Source organism: Trachymyrmex cornetzi, unplaced genomic scaffold, assembly GCF_001594075.2.
Source record: "Trachymyrmex cornetzi isolate Tcor2-1 unplaced genomic scaffold, Tcor1.1 scaffold57, whole genome shotgun sequence".
In the NCBI taxonomy this organism is placed as follows: Eukaryota; Metazoa; Arthropoda; class Insecta; order Hymenoptera; family Formicidae; genus Trachymyrmex; species Trachymyrmex cornetzi.
The window spans coordinates 974421-993600 of NW_017299882.1; the positions used below are offsets into that span (position 1 = coordinate 974421).

Genomic DNA, 19180 nt, shown 5'->3' on the forward strand with positions numbered 1-19180 from the left:
TTATTATCTGTTAATAGCAGTATACAATAAATCAGTGTTATTTAAGAAAATAATGCAAAAAGATATCGCAATTATTTTTATGTAGCTCTTGATATATTTTTTTGGCAAAATTGTTAATTTATGTTAGAAACAATGTGGAATAAATACTTTTATTATATTCGAAAAAAGATGCTTTATTTATTGGATAGAAAAAATATATTTTCTATAACAACACACATAAGATTTTGAACAAGTTATTATTGCTGTAATATTTCAATAAGAACTTCTCTGTTTTCCTAATTTTTACATAAAAATTTATAAATGCTTCAATACAGGTTCTCATAAAATATTTGAAAATAAATTTGTTAAATATATATTCATATCACTATAAAACAATCATAAAATACTGAACATATATATTCCTCAAAAATATTCTATAAATATAATTATATAATTTTTTAATAAAACTGTAAAGTTTTTTATTTATACAATTACTATTTATTGTACGTAAATGTCACGATGTGATACTAAATATATTAGATAACATTAACAATTTTTCATTTTAATAATCAAAAGAAAAAAAATTGTAAAGATAATTATAAAAGTATAAGTAAATCATATAAAAGTTCGCTTTAGTTTTGTCTTATTATATCATCTATCTACTGTAATGTATCAGCATCTTTAATCTATTGATATACACATATATGCATTTTCCAGTTCTAATCTTTCAGTCGAAATAATAATTTGTTTTACAAAATTACGGAAGTTTTGTATAAGGTTATATGGATATAAAAAAAACAGATGATGACGGGTGGAACAAGTTGCATCGTTCCGATCTAAGTTTGCACGCATCGTGGCACCATTTAGTCTAACGGTATCTACCCGTTACCTCAGGTAGTGAATTAAATGGAACGCCTTTACGCATTGTACTACGACATTATTCCACTAACACAAAGACAAATCTACGTGTGAATGACAAAACGTGACATCGCTGAATTAAGATTTAAAATAATTAATAAAATTTGTAAAATTTGTACTTATTGTTAGTTCATTAAAATATACTTAAAAATATACAAATAATTTTATGTATGCTATCCTACACCTTTCTTTTTCTATAATTAATTAACTGATATTAATAATTAGTCTATAATTTAATGATGTAATTTTATGATAGCGTAAAATAATGCACTGTGAAATAATTTTCTGTATAATTGTTTTTTCATGCTTGTAAAAAATAATTGTCCAAATGATGAATTAAAATTTAAAAACAAAATTTAAAAAAATAAAGAAAAAATAAAAATAAATAATTTAAAGCGGATTAATGTTTAAGTATTTACAACAAAGAAACTCTCAAAAGTGACTTGATAACAGATAATACTTAAACATTAATGATAGATTAAGAAATAGTAGAAGCCTACAGTCACTTCAAGCTTATACAGAAATTTCCCGAGCCAAGAATTAGATTTATCAGGAACACTTATAAATAACATTAATAATGTAACATTAATAAACTGAATGAATATTTAATGACTATTTGCTTCTCAATATTGTTGAAGAGTTTCCACAAACAGGCATTATTACATATTCAAATAAAGACTAAATGTCCATTCGTAATCTTCATTGAGAAAAACTGAGACTAATTTCGACAGACACAAAAATTGATTAAATTGGATTGATTATAAAAAGACTAAGACTGAAAATTGTAAAGGAATCCTAATAATCCTAATAATTCTAGAGAGCAAACTCCCATTGCGAGAAACAGACGGAGGATGAAAGCTGCTTTAATATAAAAAAAATTTTTGCATGTAATTTTTATATATATCCCATTTAAATTCCACAATTTATTTTCTTATTTCATGCTAATTTCTAATTAGCGTGTAACCAATTATAACTTGCTTTTCCGTTGTAACATATCCAAAATTAATGGCGTAAAGTACGTTATGATACAATCAGCGCCCGCTCTTCTCATAGAAAGCAATATCTCGTTGAGTACATTTTCTAAGTTAATTGCACCATTTTGTGCACCATGATGCAGCATAGCGTATTCTCCTGATACTTGATATACAAATAAAGGATATTCTGGATGCGCATCCTTTGTTTGTCGCATTACATCCAAATAAGGCAATCCTGGTTTCACCATCAGCATATCCGCTCCTTCATTCACGTCTCTTGCCTTTAGAAAAATAAAATAAATATTCTGTATATTATACATACATAACATATTTGCATATAATATTATGCATACATGACATTTAAAATTTAAAGAATAACAATTATAATTATTCTTATAATGTAGGACGCGCAAGATAGAATAAAATCTATCAAATCGGAATGCTTTAGAGACTTTGATATTTTATCTCTCATTCAATATCCTTTAATATGATTGCAAAAATATAAGTACTCGACTCGCGTAGTTCTGTATTGTTATTATCTTATAGTAATATAAATGTTATAGTATGTAAGTAAGAATATATTAAAATCTTACAGCAGCTCTGGCTGCCAACCCATTGCTCCCAGGAGGCAACTGGTAGCACTTGCGATCGCCAAACTTTGGTGCAGATTGCGACGCGTCTCGGAAAGGGCCGTAAAGTCCTGATGCAAATTTTACAGCATATGATAAAACTGCTACTTTATTGGAAAATCCAGCGGCAGCTAGACCTAGCTTTATTGCACCAATTCTACCATCCAGCATATCAGATGGTGCAACAATTTGTGCGCCTGTAATGTATCATTAACAATAAAACATAATTACATAATTATACATTAGGAACAATTTTCAGCAAAAATAATCTGTTACCAGCTTTTGCATATGATACAGCAACTTCAGCAATCCGCTGGATACTATTTGCATTATTTATGCTACCATCACTGTTGAGAATACCACAATGTCCATGATTTGTATATGGACATAAACAAACATCACATGCTATTAATAGATTAGGAAACTTTTCTCGCAATAATGGTAGAGCCTGAATAACAGGATTTCTTGCACTATCGGCATTGCTTCCAATCTCATCCTAAAATCAAAAGCTCTCTAATTAAATTTTTTAATAGTACTCTTTTATTATAAATCTTCCTTAATTAAATATTTAATAATATTGAATTAAAATTATAATAATATTAAATTATAGAATTATTTAATGATATTCTGTACAGTTTAAAAAAAAATATAATGTTTTATAAATGTTACCTTTTCAAGATATTGTGTTACACCAAATAACAAAACAGATTTTAAACCTTTTGCAACCAAAGGCTGTAACATCTTTTCTAACTGATTAATTCCATAGCGATATACACCAGGCATGCTATTAATAGGTTCTTTAGCATTTTCTGCATCTCTGCAACCATACATAAAAGTTTTATGTATCGTATCAAACATAATTAAATGTAATATACATGTAATATAGCTCGATTTATATATATATATATATATATATAGGGTGTCCCATTTTAATCGATCACCTTAAATATCTCTTGAACTTAAGTCAGACCTTGTACTTACGGCGTCCTTAAATTTATCTGTAGATGTTCAGTAGCCAATGAATTAATTTGTAGAGTATCTGAAGATATATTTAAGGAAGTCTTAAATATAAGGCCTGACTATGAATAAGACATATATCTTTAAACTCTAAGCTGTTTCAAACATATGAAGTTTTCGTCTTAAATTTATGTGAGAAATAATTCTTTAAAATCTTGTACAGTACTTAGTATCCACCCTATTTGGAATAACATATCTATATGTTTAAACATATAGATCATATTTGTAGACTGCCTATAAATTTAATTAAAAAAAACATATGTATGTTTGTACATACCATACATACAGTAATCACATATGCTACTTACGAAATAAATATTGGATACATAAGATTATTAACAGTGATCTCAACATTTGGTGACTGCCATTCTCGTAGGACGGGATGAAAAATTCCACTGTGAAGAGTGTGCTTAGCCAGAACTGCTGTCATCTTCATTGTGTTCTAATTTATTGTCTGTTTGCAGTAAAGGTCCACAGTAATTCTTCTTAGAAATACGCACACACACTACTTGATTTTATCAGTCTGATATCTGAATGACTAACTGAACCTACACATATTCCAAATAAATAATATGACTTATTAAAAGTAATGCAAATGTATAGATAAGTACATCGATTACATAAAATAAGACAGTTACAAAAATAACTTAGCTACACAATAAAATATCTCTCGTGCATTAGAAGAGAAATTTCTTTACTATCTATTTTTATCAATATAGATTAGCTTTAATCTCAGTTTAACTTATGTTTTATCTTTTTCTAATACCTGTTTCTACCAATTTAGATTAATTTTAATTTTGATTCGATTTACTGTTCATCTTTCTTTAATTCTTAGAACTAGAAAAAGATGAAAAGTTATTTAAACCACGATTAAAATTAAATTACGTAAAAAGGCATAATTCTAAAAAATCAAACGGAGCATAAGTTAAATCAAGATTGAGTTTTCTACATTGGTAGAAAAGGACATAAAACTGACAAAAATTGATAATAATAAGAACAGATAATTGAGAACATACGTGATTGTATAAAGCATAAGTTAAATCAAGATTGAGTTTTCTACATTGGTAGAAAACTGACAAAAATTGATAATAATAAGACATAAAACTGACAAAAATTGATAATAATAAGAACAGATAATTGAGAACATACGTGATTGTATCAAGTTCTTCACGAATAACGTGTAATTAATGCAAGATAATGTTATCAGATTCACAGAGTTAATGATTCGAGAGCCTAATGCATAATGAGCGTGACTGGTGACACACTGAAAATACAGCTTGGTGCCGCGCGAACGTGACGTAACAAGGTTACATGCAGAATGCTAAAGAGCGTAAGTATATACATGTATTCCTCATTCACAATACATATTAGTAATTTTTATCGCAAAATAAATATGTCGGATGTCAAGAAAATAACTATTATTCATTATTTTTACAATTGATGGTAGCGAGTTCGAAATTTTCCATGAGGTTTTAAGCCCGTATCACATCACTTGAAAAATGGATTACCGTAATTGTACCAATTAGAACATGGAAATATTTGTCCAAATCCCACTTCTTCGTTATCAATCCAATCAACAATGCAAATCAGTCTGATAGGAGCTTAAAAACCCATTTAAGTGCCACCGGCCACGACTGTCGCGAGAACAACACGGCGCATGCCTGAACCTAACCCTAACTTCATCTTCTTGATCTAACCCTAATCTGACCTAACCTAATCTGGACGACGACGGGACCAGACCACCAGACGTGGTGATTTTTTACAGTCGCCTTTATGTCAAAGACGCGTGATACTCCGTGAACGACAGCGGCGTCGGAACAGCTGTCCACACCGTCAAACGTTCTTGGCTGCCTGCTGCCGTCAGCGTAGTTTCCACAAAGTTTCCCTCGAGAACGGCGTGGTAAGATCAAATAGCGATGACGGACGCATCGAATTTACCGGGTGCCTCCACGGGCCAGAGAGTGATGTCAAGGATGCTGCGGCAGCGGGCCCAAGAATTCCTCGCCTCGCGGAAGCACGCGAACAACCTGTTGGAGATAATCAGCCACTGGGACGTAAGTAGAACCACACCGATACTCTGCTTGCGCGTTTCCTGGTGCCTGAATTTAGGAAATAAATGAATTTAACATTAAGAAAGTCCAAAGAACTCTGTTTTAATTTGTAGGAAGCTACTTCTTCGTGCCTGCTCACAATAGAAACGATATTCGTGGAAGTGTTAAAGCGCGGTGATATGTATATGGAGCATACGATAGCCCTTACTATTTCGGGTAAGATTGAACAACTTGCTTTATTTTTTATGTTGGCTGTAGATGGACAAGGATAAATAGGAATAGTATTTAAAAGACTATTCTTTTTTACCTGAACTTCTTGCACTATTCATCTTTTTTTCTTTCTCTCTCCAATGTGAACAGAAAGGGAGGAAAGATAAAGTACAAAAAATTAAACTAAAAAAAAAGAAACAGGTTTTAAGTTTGTAGTTGAACTTCTTGGACTTTTAATTTTTTTCCTTCTTGATGTTTAATTGTTTCTATTTTATGTTAAGAAAGTATAATACTGCAGCCACAAAGAATAAATTTATTATTCTATACATTTTGTATTATATGCAAAAGATTTCTACAAAACTATATGTTTAAGGATTTATATTTTAATACTGTACATTATATTATATACGAAATAGAACCTAGCCCAGAATCTCGCTATACTACTTGGCTGAGAAATTGCTACGAGGAAGTTTGGAAGAAAGTACTAGTATCTATGGAGAAAAGTCGATTGGCTATTCAATTGCAAGCCCTTACCACTGCAATGAAGCTAATGGCTGAAGAGGGTAAAGCTCTAATGGAGCCGCGCGATAACCCAGGATATCACTTTCCCCTGCACCGTTTAAAACCTATCCTCATGACTCTACTGTCTCCTGAAAAGGACAATACTAATTTAATATCGAGATTCCAAGAGATCACCAGCTGTCCTGACGTTTTGTATTATACATGGAGATGTCTACCTTCTCTCACCCCGAAAAGACAACCGAAGGAAGTTTATATAAAGAATCTTTTGGAACTTATAGATAAAATACCACTGCCAAAAGAAGAAGAAGAAGAAGGTAAATCTTTTTTTCTTTAAATTCTAAGCTATTATATAAAATAATCTAATTATACACGCTCTATATAAGTATATTTCTTTAACTGTTTTATTACACAATATTGCAAACTCTGTATAAACATATGAAGCGTTCAATTAAACGCTAGTGCTGCTAATAAGTCTTCAAATATTTACAATGTTTAACTCCTTGATCCCTTAAGTTTTTAACTGAAATAGATTCATAGTTTCTTGTTTATTAATTTTATATTTATGATCTTACAAATATAAATAGTACAATCGATGTTTGTATATTTCAGCATCCAAAGTATCAGAACATAAGGAACTTTTGTGTGGACCGCAACAAGGTAATATAAGTTATATTAAATATAACATAGTTTACGGTATCGTTATTCAAATTTTGATTTCATTAACGTATAATGTATCTTAAATTTTTTTTACCAGATGCTGTATTTACGTGGGATCAATCCAACGTTAAACGCGCATTAAACAAAGTCTGGGCTTGCATTATGCATTGGGAATTAACGCCGCAATTGCACAAACAGTTGCTAATAGTTTTATTGGAACGAGTCATGTCGCATTTAGAAAAACCGATTTTATTAACCGACTTTTTGATGGACTCCCTAGACGCGGACGGTCCTGTTGGAGTGCTCGCACTGCAAGGCGTATTCATACTTGTCACCAAACACAATTTAGAATATCCAAATATTTTTACCAAATTGTATTCAATGTTTGAGCCAGAGATCTTCCATACGAAATATAAGGCTCGTCTGTTCTACTTGTCCGATCTATTTCTCAGTTCTACGTAAGTATTTTATGATTATGGCAGAATCGCATATATCAGAAGTGGCATTATATTTGTGCGTTTTTATTGTATGGCAAAGGCTACAGGACAGAGAAATTCTCGTATCTCTCTATTCCATAGCCAATCAACAGGCTTGAAAAATTTGTCATACGACAAATACGCGCAAATATAATCCCATTCCAAAAATTGAGAAAATTATAGAAATTAAGAATAAAACGAAGAATCGAATATAATTTCACATAAAATTATCTGAAAATTCGACCTTTCGTTTTTTAGACATCTACCAGAAGCATTAGTAGCAGCGTTCGCGAAGCGACTCGCACGTCTAACATTAGTCGCACCACCAGAGGATATTTTGATAATTCTGCTTTTCGTGGGTAACCTGTTGCTTCGACATCCAGGACTGAAGAGGCTGATAGATCACCCGCAGGGTGGCGAGGCCCCTTCAAATTCGAGCACCGGAGCCGGCGATCCGTTTCTCATGGAAGAGCGTGACCCATTACTGAGCAACGCATTGCTCAGCAGTCTCTGGGAGATCCGGGCATTGCAGTGGCATATTTTACCCAGCATCGCCAGCGCTGCGCGTTTTATTCGTGAGCCACTACCCTCGGTTGAGTACGACATGGCATCGGCATTAGAACGCACTGGAGGTCATCTCTTTGAAAGCGAATTGAAGAACAAAGTCAAAGAAATCATGCTGACATTTGAAAGACCAAGCTCTATGGCACTACCGAAAGGAGAAAAATTGTTGCAATATTGGCAGCTCACTCATTGATTGTGTACACGGCGTGATCGCGACGCCGAGAATGCAATATATCGTGAAAAAAGAGCTGTCATTGAAGATCGTTGGTGTTACAGGTAAAAAATAAAGACTTTTTGTGTTTTATATGGCATATCTACAAGAAAAACAATACAGTATATTTTTCTGTGACGTTGAGCATCTATGTTTGAAATATTTCAATGAGTTCGTGCATAATTCATCGATTATGATACAAACAAGAAAAAATGCACACTCGCTTTTTGTTTATCTATCTCAGTTATATGTAAATTGATAACTTATGTATCTTGCATAAATTGTATATAAGTGCGCAACACTGATTTGATTAGTATTTTTTAATTCTTTCGCTGCTCCTTACGTTATAAATTGTTATCATTTTGCCGTTTGTAAGTATGGTAAGAATTTATGAAATTTTAATTCATCACATACGTTTTAAATATGTATGTGTATATTATATATATATATATATATATACACACAACGTAAAAAAATACCGTAAAAACAAATATTAACTTAATATTTCATGCGTTGTACAACAAACTTTTTAAACGTATTGATTAGCTGCAGAACTGGGAGATCAACTTCTCTATCCTGCAGCCAATCGACAGCCTTGAAAGGTTTTGTCATGTGACACATGAAATATTGGTCTGTTTGTGATTGCGATCAATTCTTCTTTCTCGATAATTTTATATATTACTAAATAATTTATAAAAAAGAATATTATTTTTGTGTTATTTAAAAGATAAAACAATTATAATCTATACATTAATGAAAAGCCTCTCATATAATTTTTTATTGTGTAATCGTGCGACTTATTCTATTTTTGACGTCAAATATTTTAATTATAAAGATAACACCTGTACATATTTATAAATACTTATTTCGGCAATTATTTGTGGTTAAATAAAAAAACATACATGTGTATTTATATGAAATTATATTTTTTAATCGAGATCATTAAGTCGAAGCTGAAATAAACTACATGCTAATTCATTATTTGGCATATATAAAAATAGAATTTATATAGTTTTACATCACTTTTAATTTTTCAAAAATGATTTCTGTTCGATGCAGCGAAAGGATTGAAGCTACTGATCCTTTTTGATGTTATTGAGCAATGGGGTCGCTAATGGATAAACATTTAATCCATAAGTAATTTGCATAATTTGCAAAATAAATGTGCCAGTTACCATCCATAACATTCTCGAATAGCGATTTTTTGTATGCAGGAATATGAGATAATAAACTGAGATATTTTAATTTAACAATAACTCATGATATAGTGCTGTTAATATACAAAACTTTGTATTTATAACACATAGGTAAGCATAATTCAATTGCAGTTTCAATTATAATCTATTCGGGATCTTATATTTCTCTTTTTATATAAACGTATTTCTATATATGTATATTATTTTTTTCATTAGCCTTCCTTGTACTACACAATTCTGTATATTTGCGCCTCTCATTCCATACCTATGTAAAGTTAGCACCCGACTTGAAAAAAAAAAACAATTTTCTTTATATGCATTGAATAGAGCTAGATTTGTACTCGATTGTACCACCATTCTTTTCGTTTGTACCTCAAGGGATTGGAAAAAAAAAAAATTTTTTTTTTAATGTAGCACCCCACTTTGAGATATTGAAATTTTCAAAATGCCATCAGATTCAGCATCGTTTGTACCAGTTTGTACCGCAGTTTATTTGTACCCCTCAGGGGTTGTTTGTATCGATTTTTCAAAATAGGGGTGAGCGCTAACCTCGCCATTTTTAAAGATATTTTAAATCCGAAAACCGGTGCTGTTTTGGTATCGCAGACGTTTGTACCGCAGTTCATTTCGTCTCTAATACGTGCGACTTATTTTATTTTTGACGTCAAGTATTTGAATTATAAAGATAACACTTGTACATACTTATAAATACTTATTTCGACAATTATTTATGGTTAAATAAAAAAAACATACATGTGTATTTATACGAAATTTTATTTTTTAATCGAGATCATTAAGTCGAAGCTGAAATAAACTATATGCTAATTTATTATTTGGCATTTATAAAAATAGAATTTATATAGTTTTACATCACTTTTAATTTTTCAAAAATCAACTTCTGTTCGGTGCAACGAAAGGATTGAAGCTACTGATCTTTTTTGATATTACTGAGCAATGGGGTCGCTAATGGATAAACATTTAATCCATACCACAAGTAAAATTTGCATAATTTACAAAATAAATGTGCCGGTTACCATACATAACATTCTCGAATAGCGATTTTTTGTATGCAGGAATATGAGATAATAGCAGCATCCGGGTGGGAATCTCAACGCAGCCCAGGGTGTGCTGCGCAGTGTCCTGGTCGGTAGCGCAGTGGTGGCACTGCGCGGTCGGCTCCCGATACGGTGCACCCGGTGCATAATGCATTTGGATTATGATCCTAATACAATTTCAGGTGTTAAGGCATACCTGGCACCGTCTGTACCGATTGTACCGTTCTTTTCGATTATACCTTAAGGGGTAAAAAGAAAAAAAATTAAAAAAAATGTTAGCACCCCATTTTGAAGAGATATTGAAATTTTCAAAATACCATCAGATTCAGCATCGTTTGTACCCGTTTGTACCGCAGTTCGTTTCGTTTGTACCCCTCAGGGAGTGTTTGTACCGATTTTTCAAAATAGGGGTGAGCGCTAACTTCGCCATTTTTAAAGATATTTTGAATCCGAAAGCGGGTGCTGTTTCGGCATCGCTTGTAGACGTTTGTACCGCAGTTCGTTTCGTTTGTAATACATGCGACTTATTTTATTTTTGACATCAAGTATTTGAATTATAAAGATAATGCTTGTACATATTTATAAATACTTATTTCGACAATTATTTGTGGTCAAATAAAAGGACATACATGTGTATTTATATACAATTTTATTTTTTAATCGAGAACATGCGACTTATTTTATTTTTGACATCAAGTATTTGAATTATAAAGATAACGCTTGTACATATTTATAAATACTTATTTCGACAATTATTTGTGGTCAAATAAAAGGACATACATGTGTATTTATATACAATTTTATTTTTTAATCGAGATCATTAAGTCGAAGCTGAAATAAACTACATGCTAATTTATTATTTGGCATATATAAAAATAGAATTTATACAAGCGAATGTCAAGTGCCCCGCGCCGCGCACGCCGCCGCGAGCCTCCATGTCATGACTTGACCGACGGGCATGCCAAGCTGTTCCCACTCCTCGCGACCGCGTGCCGAACAATCAATGGACGTACGCTTTGGCATTAGTAGGCCGAACGGGCGTGCTTATTCGGCTATCTTTAACGATCAGTATCTCGTTAACTATTGCGAGCATTGCAAAATGGTACAGGACTTTTCGACTCAATTTAATTCGCTCTATCTACACAAAAGCGATTGGTAAAAACTTTCGGGACACCCTGTATAGTTTTATATCACTTTTAATTTTTCAAAAATGAACTTCTGTTCGGTGCAGCGAAAGAGTTGAAGCTATTGATCCTTTTTGATGTTACTGAGCAATGAGGTCGCTAATGGATAAACATTTAATCCATACCACAAGTAATATTTGCATAATTTGCAAAATAAATGTGCCGGTTACCATATATAACATCCTCGAATAGCGATTTTTTGTATATGCAGGAATATGAGATAATAAACTGAGATATTTTAATTTAACAATAATTCGTGATATAGTGCTGTTAATATACAAAACCTTGTATTTGTAACACATAGGTAAGTATAATTCAATTGCAGTTTTAATAATAATCTATTCGGGATCTTATATTTATCTTTTTATATAAATATATTTCTGTATATTATTTTTTCATTAGCCTTCCTTGTATGTCACAATTCTGTATATTTGCGCGTCATTGCAATTTTTTTCAAGTTGGGTGCTAACTTCATATAAGTTCATTGCATAACGCCTCTTATATGTATATACAAACGCTTTTATGTACATCATTCATGTTAATCGATAAGTTATTACAGTATCATTATGCACGATGTCGCTTTGTCGAACACCTGAAAAAATAGCATAATAGAAGGTTATTAATTTGGATTTAATCAGATCATTTACTTAGTAGTAATAATGAAACTACTATATTTATGTAATCATCAATCTTTTAAATATTATACATAATTTACATGTACCGCAGTTCGTTTCATTTGTATCCCTCAGGAGGTTTGTACCGATTTTTCAAAATAAGGATGAGCGCTAACCTTGCCATTTTTAAAGATATTTTGAATCCGAAAGCAGGTGCTGTTTCGGCATCGATTGTAGACGTTTGTAGCACAGTTCGTTTCGTTTGTACCCCTCAGGGAGGGGTACTGTTTGTACCGATTTTTCAAAGTAGGAGTGAGCGCTAACCTCGCCATTTGTGAATATTTTTTTAAATTTGAAAGCGAGTGCTGTTTCGGCATTGTTTGTAGACGTTTGTACCGCAGTTCGTTTTGTTTGTACCTCTCAGGGGTACGATTTTTCAAAATAGGGGTGAGCGCTAACTTCGCCATTTTTAAAGATATTTTGAATCCAAAAGCGGTTGCTGTTTTGGCATCGCTTGTACCCTATTTTGAAAAATCGATACAAAACACCACTTGAGGGATACAAACGAAATGAACTGTGATACAAACGGGTACAAACGATGCTGAATCTGATGGCATTTTGAAAATTTCAATATCTCAAAGTGAGGTGTTAATTTAAAAAAAATTTTTTTTTTCAATTCCTTGAGATACAAACGAAAAGAACGATGGTACAATCGAATACAAATCTAGCTCTATACAATGCATATAAAAAAAATTGTTTTTCTTCAAGTCGGGTACTAACTTCACATAGGTTCATTGCATAGCGTCTCTTATATATATATATACAAACTTTTATGTTAATTGACAAGTTATTACAGTATATAATAATTATGTATGATGTCGCTTTGTGTCGAACACCTGAAAAAATAACATAATAAAAGGTTATTAATTTTGATTTAATTGGATCATTTATTTAGTAGTAATATATAATGAAACTACTATATTTATGTAATCATCAATCTTTTAAATATTATACATAGTTTACATGTAACTAAAAACGTCAGGATTGAAAGCAAAAACAATTTCCATATTCAAAGTAATTATAATATCTTGCTACAGAATTAAAAAAATTAATTTTTTTTTGTACATAAATATTATAAATATTAAAAATAATATTTATAATTCTTCATAATTTTAAAAACAGAACTATTTAAAAGTAAACTATAAAGTACTAAGCTAATTTACGTTATCATCTGATAGAGGAAATTGCTCTTTATATAAAAAGATTTTTTCTCACAAATGCACTTTTTTGTAGTATTTTTTATACTCTACTGTATTTATGTAAAAATAATTCGCGTAAAGGAGGCACGGCAGAGTTTCGCGCCATGCTTAACGCTGCGACACTACCAGTGTCCCCAGATTTTTAGAACAAAAGAATTACAATAAATTCTTACCTGGACTAATAATCGCCATTCATCTTCGTTCAGAGCATGCTTTATCTTCACAAGGACATTCGCTGGTATGTCGGAAGGCACTGAACTCGGTGCAGTATTCGGCATAGAAGGCACATATTGCACCTGCAACAGTTGTGACACTGTGGGTCTTGCTTTTGGGTTGTGCTGAAGACACTTTCGCATGACGTCGATTAGAACAGGTGGCGTGCGTTCACAATTCTGACGATTTTCGCTATTTGTCGTAGTAGAGAACGAAATATTCGGTTTCGGATTAGTTATGGCATTCACTTTTGCCCACTGAGTACGTATATGATGGAAGGGGGTATACCCATATACCAAACTATATAATATACATCCCAATGACCATACATCTGACTTGAAACTTATCTGCCAGCAAAAAAATATGGAATTTTTTTATCCACTCTGTACACTTTTCAATTTATAAATTTTTAATTTTAAACTTCAATATTGAGATATGAACTTTTAAAATCTAGTTATACATTTAATTAATTCTAATTTCAATTTGATTTTAATTGAAGTGATTCTAATATAGCTAATTATTTTATCGAAATATTTCTTTGAACAATTATAAAAAACATCTATTTTGGATTATTAATTATTTAATCCCCTATCTTACTTTGTATTTAACGTTGTGTGTAGGCGAATCCCCGTTTCCACTAATATCCATTAAGGCTTCTGGACTAATGTAATTTAACGTTCCAATCGTATTATTTTTTACAACGGATGTCATATCCGAATTTAGATTGGAGGCAATTCCAAAATCTATTAATTTGAGTCGGCCTCGTACTAGTAAAAAATTCCCTGGTTTCAAGTCTGAATGTATGACCCCTAAACACAAAAATGTATTTTGTCACAAAATTAAAAATATTATTCTTATATATCTGCAATTAGGCGTATTATTTTTTTACCATTATCATGTATATGTTTTACAGCTGTGAGCATTTCAGTCCAGTAATAGAGAATCATCGTAAGAGAGATTTGCTTCTCTTGGGACATAGATTTCAAAAGTCGACTAAGATCAGTATCGCCCATTTCCATCAATACATAAACCATAGAGTCTTTGATTTGACTGAAACAATTAAATGAAATTAAAAACTTCGTTAATTTTTAGATTCATTAGGTACCACACTGACAGCTTCCAAAAAATATTTTCATCATACGAAATTGTTATCTTTGAATTTGTAATGTTGCAATATGTACTTACTAGTCGAACATTTTGACAACGCAGGGTGCTTGTAACTTACGCAGCATGGAAATCTCATCCAAGCATCCCTGGGCCGAGTCTTTGTCCATCTTGCTCAAGTCAACGCATTTGATAGCGCGTAACTCGCCACAGGATACATCCTGCACTCGCAAAACCTCGCCGCTCATTCCCCGGCCGAGGGAGCCTAGGATCAAGTACTCTTTATCTTTTATGATTAATGTTTTGCCTTGTTGTTGGGGGGGAATGCTCGAGGGTACGGTGAACTGCACGTTTGTCATTTTATCTACGATTTGCATCTCCTTGCTTTGTCTCTCGGGGACGGAATAATGCGAATTCTTGCAGTTCACATTCGGGACGATGTTGTGTTCTCCGCTGTGCTTTCGAGAATCATGTAGTATCTTCATATCCATATTGGAACCAATTATTTGTTTGTCTTCATTTTGATTTTGTACAGTATTTCTATTTCCTAGCATATTAGACTGTTTGTTCTCCTTTACTTCCTCGATAGGTTCCATCAATTTCAGATCTGAATATAATAACGCACATAATAAAATGCATTAATCATAATAATAATTTAGATTTAATTACATATAATTTAATACATAGCAATGCTTACCTTTATAATTTGTTTCTGTTTGCATTAATTTCACATTCAATGGTCCAATTGTCTTTCTATTTCTATCCTCTTGTGTTTGTGACTCAGATGTCATGCTTTTTACCTCAGCACGTGTATGCATAAGCATCTTTGATTCCACAGGATGAACCAAAGACTCTCTGGGCACCGTCGTATCTGTTAAAGGCCGCCTCACATTTTTTACATCCATTCCAAAGTATCTAAATAATGAATTTAAAATTAATATTCTCTGTTCGAATTTGTATGAAAGAATGACATTTCTTTTCAGACTTAACGAGGAATAAAAATAAGGTCTCAAATAAAAGTCTTATTTTTCATAACAATTTGTCTAATAATTATGAATTTAATATATTTTGATCATAAAAATAAGAGCAGTCTTATTGTTAAAAAAATTAATTAAATATGATTTACTTCTAATATATAAAATTGTAAAATAATATTAGAGTATACTATAAACCTCGAAGAATCAGGTTTATCTACTATAGGTGTACAAACTGCATTCTTAGATATTTGCACTTGGTCCCTCGTAAGAAAGTTTTTTCTTTCCATCGGTGTATGTACCATATTATGAAACCAATTGGATAATATTGTGGAAGGAGTTTGATTCTTGTTCAAATCCTTAGATAATTTGTTCTGTGGAGTTTGAAACAACTGTTTATGTGATGTGCACGAACTCGGATGCACATTAATTTGCATATGTTTTAATGGAGTTTCCGAAACCAAGTTATTAATTGTAGCTAATGACTTGCTCGCTTCGCTGAGAGAGGGCGTGTTAAATTCCGTACACGTATTTTTCGCGGGTGTATACTTTTCATTCGCTTCATATTTCGTAACATTCTTTTGTGAATTATATCTTACAGCATGCATCAGATTTTCAGACGTCTGGGATATGCAAGTAGCAGATTCTGACAGAGTGTTTGTAATCTTCTGAGATTCCTCCTTACTATCCTTATTTGCCTGTTCGATGAAACCGTATGTGCCTTTGCATCGTTGATTATCCTTACTTAGATTCAGCTCGCTATTCCTCGTTAATAACATCTTATTCTCTCCTGATGTGCTGTACACGGATCCCTCTTTTCTTTTATTTAATATATCTGACATATAAGCATTTTCGTGATGCAACTGATTGCTGTTTATTGTTTGAAAATTCTTATTTGAATCTATGTTATAATCCCCTTTATAAACTGACAGCAACGGTGGAGGTAAGGCTACATTTGTCGAATTATCATAAACAGTATTTGCTTGATTCCCTGAAGCAAACGTTGTTGCAATGTGATATTCCTGTGAGTTTTCTTTATGTTTAGAGCTGCAAGTCTCTAGTTTACTCGAATCGCTAAGTGAAATATGATTTTCAGAATTTATATCGCTAACTTTACATTGTTCCCTATTAAAGTTTAGTTCTTCTTGTATAGAAGTATTAGTCACAACTTCAATATCCTCTTTTGGCAATACACACGTAGTTTTAAGTACAGGCGATTCCTGTAGGACTTCAGGAAAGTCGTCTTGCGGCAAAGGCTCGAAATTGTCTAACTTATCCTCGGATTGACAGGGTTTCTCCTCGCTCTCATCGTCATCGTCCTCATCGCTTTCACATGCTAGAAGCGCTTTGAGGCGTACTGGCTGAGACTTTGGTAGTGTGACATTCTGTGCAAGTAATCTGCCAGCGCTTATATTATCAAAACTGCATCTGTCATAAGATGTATTTGTCGTAAGATCCGACATTATTAAAGATTTTTGAGGTAATCTTCACTAATCTCTATAAGAAAAAAACAGTATGATTGAACACATATATCAATGTATTATAATCAATTACAGTTAATTTATTTAAAAAAATGTTGACAAACATGAAACATCAGAAATTATACCAATTGCAATAATTGTGAATTTTGTTTTGATATATTTGCATAGAAAAAAGAATCATTAAAAGACTTTGACATATAAAGCCAAATAGACTTAATAAAATATTAACAGAAATTACAAGATATTGTTCACATGTGTAATTCTCTTATAAACTTATCATTTTTTCGACTAAAAATAGATATACTTTTATTACTAAATTTATTTAAAATAATCTTAATTATAACAATATTATATGTAAGAATATTATACATTTTTTAATAATGATGTATTATTTTAATTATTATAAATCTCTTCTTCAAATATATATACTAAAATATTTTTAAAAATTATCACATTCTATTAAAGAATTACAAAATTCTAAAGTTTTATAAATATCTTTTTATGATAGAGCTGTATTAAAAATAAAGTCACATGTTAAGTTTTTATGTCTCAAAATTTTATATAAAAAATGTGATATTTTACCCAAAATATTCTTAAACTAATATACTAAATAATGATCAATATGACATAGAAACAGTTTCTTCATAAAATAACATATAAATAATACAATAAATATATCATAATCTTTATATGAAATCTTGAAACACAAAGACTTAACAACTCTATTTTAATACAGCTTTAAAAAGATATCTATAAAACTTAAAAATGTTATAATGAAGCGTTTGTGTAACACACAAATTGAATAAGTTGTTATTTTACCATTATATGGAACATTATATGGAGCAACCATTTCTTAAATAAGGCTTGAATATATAATAGATTTAAATAGCAAATATAATACAAAATAAATATGTTAAACATATAATATGTATTAAATGTGTTTTATACATAATAGATTTAAATAAAATAAAATATAACAATTAATATGTAGTTTTCTATATAGCTACTTGTTTTCATCGTAAAATAATGATTGTACTGAAACAAACAATATACAATATAGAAACACAAATCATATCATTTATATGGGTATGAATTAATATTAATTTCATATTCCATTGCAATATAATTAAATTCTCACTGTTAAAAATTTCTACTTGGCAAATTTATTCAGAAATTATTTATTTTTATATATACTAAATAATTTCTTATATAATCTATTATAGGAGCTAAATAAGAAATTACTTTTATTACCTTAATTAGGAAAACATTACACAAACAACAAATTTGTGATTGTCATTATGAAAAGCGTAGTATAAATAGGAGTTAATTGTTTATTTAATTAGCTTTTCTTTTCCTCTCTCTTTCTACAAAATAGATTTCCAACTAGCTTAATTTCCATAAGTTTTCCCAAAGTAAACAATTACCTGAAGAGACGTATCTCACGTGTGTGCCAGGAATCCATCAAGAAATCGACCTCAAATCTATTCTTCAGCGATCGGTCTCGCGATCAAAGCACACAGACCACAGAGAATTCAGAGAATATCTTAGTTCCGAATGGACGAAACACGCACCTGTCAAACTGAGCAGTCTCTGTAGATCCGAATCATCGATCAACAAAAGGCATAGTCAGAAGCAATGAGATTGCGACACTTTTTTTCCGATGGGTTACGGAACGGAATGCAACTTACTCACCGAACGATTGGTTCTTATTCATGAATTCACGAATAAGAACCAATCGCTCGGTAAGCTACATTCCGTAACCCATTGAAAAAAAATGTCGGAACCTCATTGCTTCTGACTATACACTATACACGCACATCACGAGTCCATTTACATCAATTTACACGTTATGCGAGGATGTTATTTACATTCTGTTACATTCGTACGATTTC

At 31.6% G+C, this 19180-nt stretch overlaps 3 protein-coding genes across 5 annotated transcripts; 1 reads left to right on the forward strand and 2 right to left on the reverse strand.

Annotated features, from left to right (window-relative positions):
* Window positions 1-1798: 1798 nt before the first annotated feature.
* Window positions 1799-5119, reverse strand: Pbgs (Porphobilinogen synthase). 2 transcript variants are annotated; one of them, XM_018515103.1, is made up of 6 exons: window positions 5026-5119; window positions 3826-4065; window positions 3170-3317; window positions 2777-2996; window positions 2465-2697; window positions 1799-2152 (listed from the first exon to the last, which is right to left on the reverse strand). In XM_018515103.1, the coding sequence occupies exons 2-6, from the start codon at window positions 3951-3953 to the stop codon at window positions 1865-1867; spliced, it is 1017 nt and encodes a 338-aa protein (XP_018370605.1). In that variant the 5' UTR covers window positions 3954-4065; window positions 5026-5119; the 3' UTR covers window positions 1799-1864. The 2 variants fall into 2 exon arrangements, with proteins under 2 accessions (XP_018370605.1, XP_018370604.1); XM_018515102.1 differs by lacking the exon at window positions 5026-5119 and adding an exon at window positions 4667-4872.
* A 120-nt stretch (window positions 5120-5239) lies between these two features.
* Window positions 5240-8499, forward strand: LOC108766048 (nucleolar complex protein 4 homolog B). Of its 2 annotated transcripts, none has more exons than XM_018515083.1 (6): window positions 5240-5571; window positions 5682-5784; window positions 6195-6614; window positions 6910-6957; window positions 7055-7415; window positions 7692-8499. In XM_018515083.1, exons 1-6 carry the CDS (start codon window positions 5434-5436, stop codon window positions 8188-8190), a joined length of 1569 nt encoding a protein of 522 aa, XP_018370585.1. In that variant the 5' UTR covers window positions 5240-5433; the 3' UTR covers window positions 8191-8499. The 2 variants fall into 2 exon arrangements, with proteins under 2 accessions (XP_018370585.1, XP_018370586.1); XM_018515084.1 differs by having other exon boundaries at window positions 6195-6606; window positions 6908-6957.
* Window positions 8500-11990: 3491 nt separating this feature from the next.
* On the reverse strand, window positions 11991-18937 carry Mps1 (dual specificity protein kinase monopolar spindle 1). The gene is made up of 9 exons (XM_018515332.1): window positions 18713-18937; window positions 16006-17304; window positions 15531-15748; window positions 14915-15440; window positions 14619-14779; window positions 14327-14538; window positions 13690-14076; window positions 13129-13153; window positions 11991-12212 (listed from the first exon to the last, which is right to left on the reverse strand). The coding sequence occupies exons 2-9, from the start codon at window positions 17268-17270 to the stop codon at window positions 12208-12210; spliced, it is 2799 nt and encodes a 932-aa protein (XP_018370834.1). The 5' UTR covers window positions 17271-17304; window positions 18713-18937; the 3' UTR covers window positions 11991-12207.
* Window positions 18938-19180: the final 243 nt, after the last annotated feature.

Coding starts and splice junctions, on each gene's coding strand:
- LOC108766048 (XM_018515083.1), top strand. CDS start 5,434: ATGACGGACGCATCGAATTTACCGGGTGCCTCCACGGGCCAGAGAGTG. Junction 5,572..5,681: donor AGATAATCAGCCACTGGGAC/GTAAGTAGAACC, acceptor TTTAATTTGTAG/GAAGCTACTTCTTCGTGCCT. Junction 5,785..6,194: donor GATAGCCCTTACTATTTCGG/GTAAGATTGAAC, acceptor TATACGAAATAG/AACCTAGCCCAGAATCTCGC.
- Mps1 (XM_018515332.1), bottom strand. CDS start 17,270: ATGTCGGATCTTACGACAAATACATCTTATGACAGATGCAGTTTTGAT. Junction 14,077..14,326: donor CACACAACGTTAAATACAAA/GTAAGATAGGGG, acceptor TTTTGCTGGCAG/ATAAGTTTCAAGTCAGATGT. Junction 13,154..13,689: donor AATGGCGATTATTAGTCCAG/GTAAGAATTTAT, acceptor TTATTTTTTCAG/GTGTTCGACACAAAGCGACA.
- Pbgs (XM_018515103.1), bottom strand. CDS start 3,953: ATGAAGATGACAGCAGTTCTGGCTAAGCACACTCTTCACAGTGGAATT. Junction 2,698..2,776: donor TGTATCATATGCAAAAGCTG/GTAACAGATTAT, acceptor GATACATTACAG/GCGCACAAATTGTTGCACCA. Junction 2,153..2,464: donor GGTTGGCAGCCAGAGCTGCT/GTAAGATTTTAA, acceptor ATTTTTCTAAAG/GCAAGAGACGTGAATGAAGG.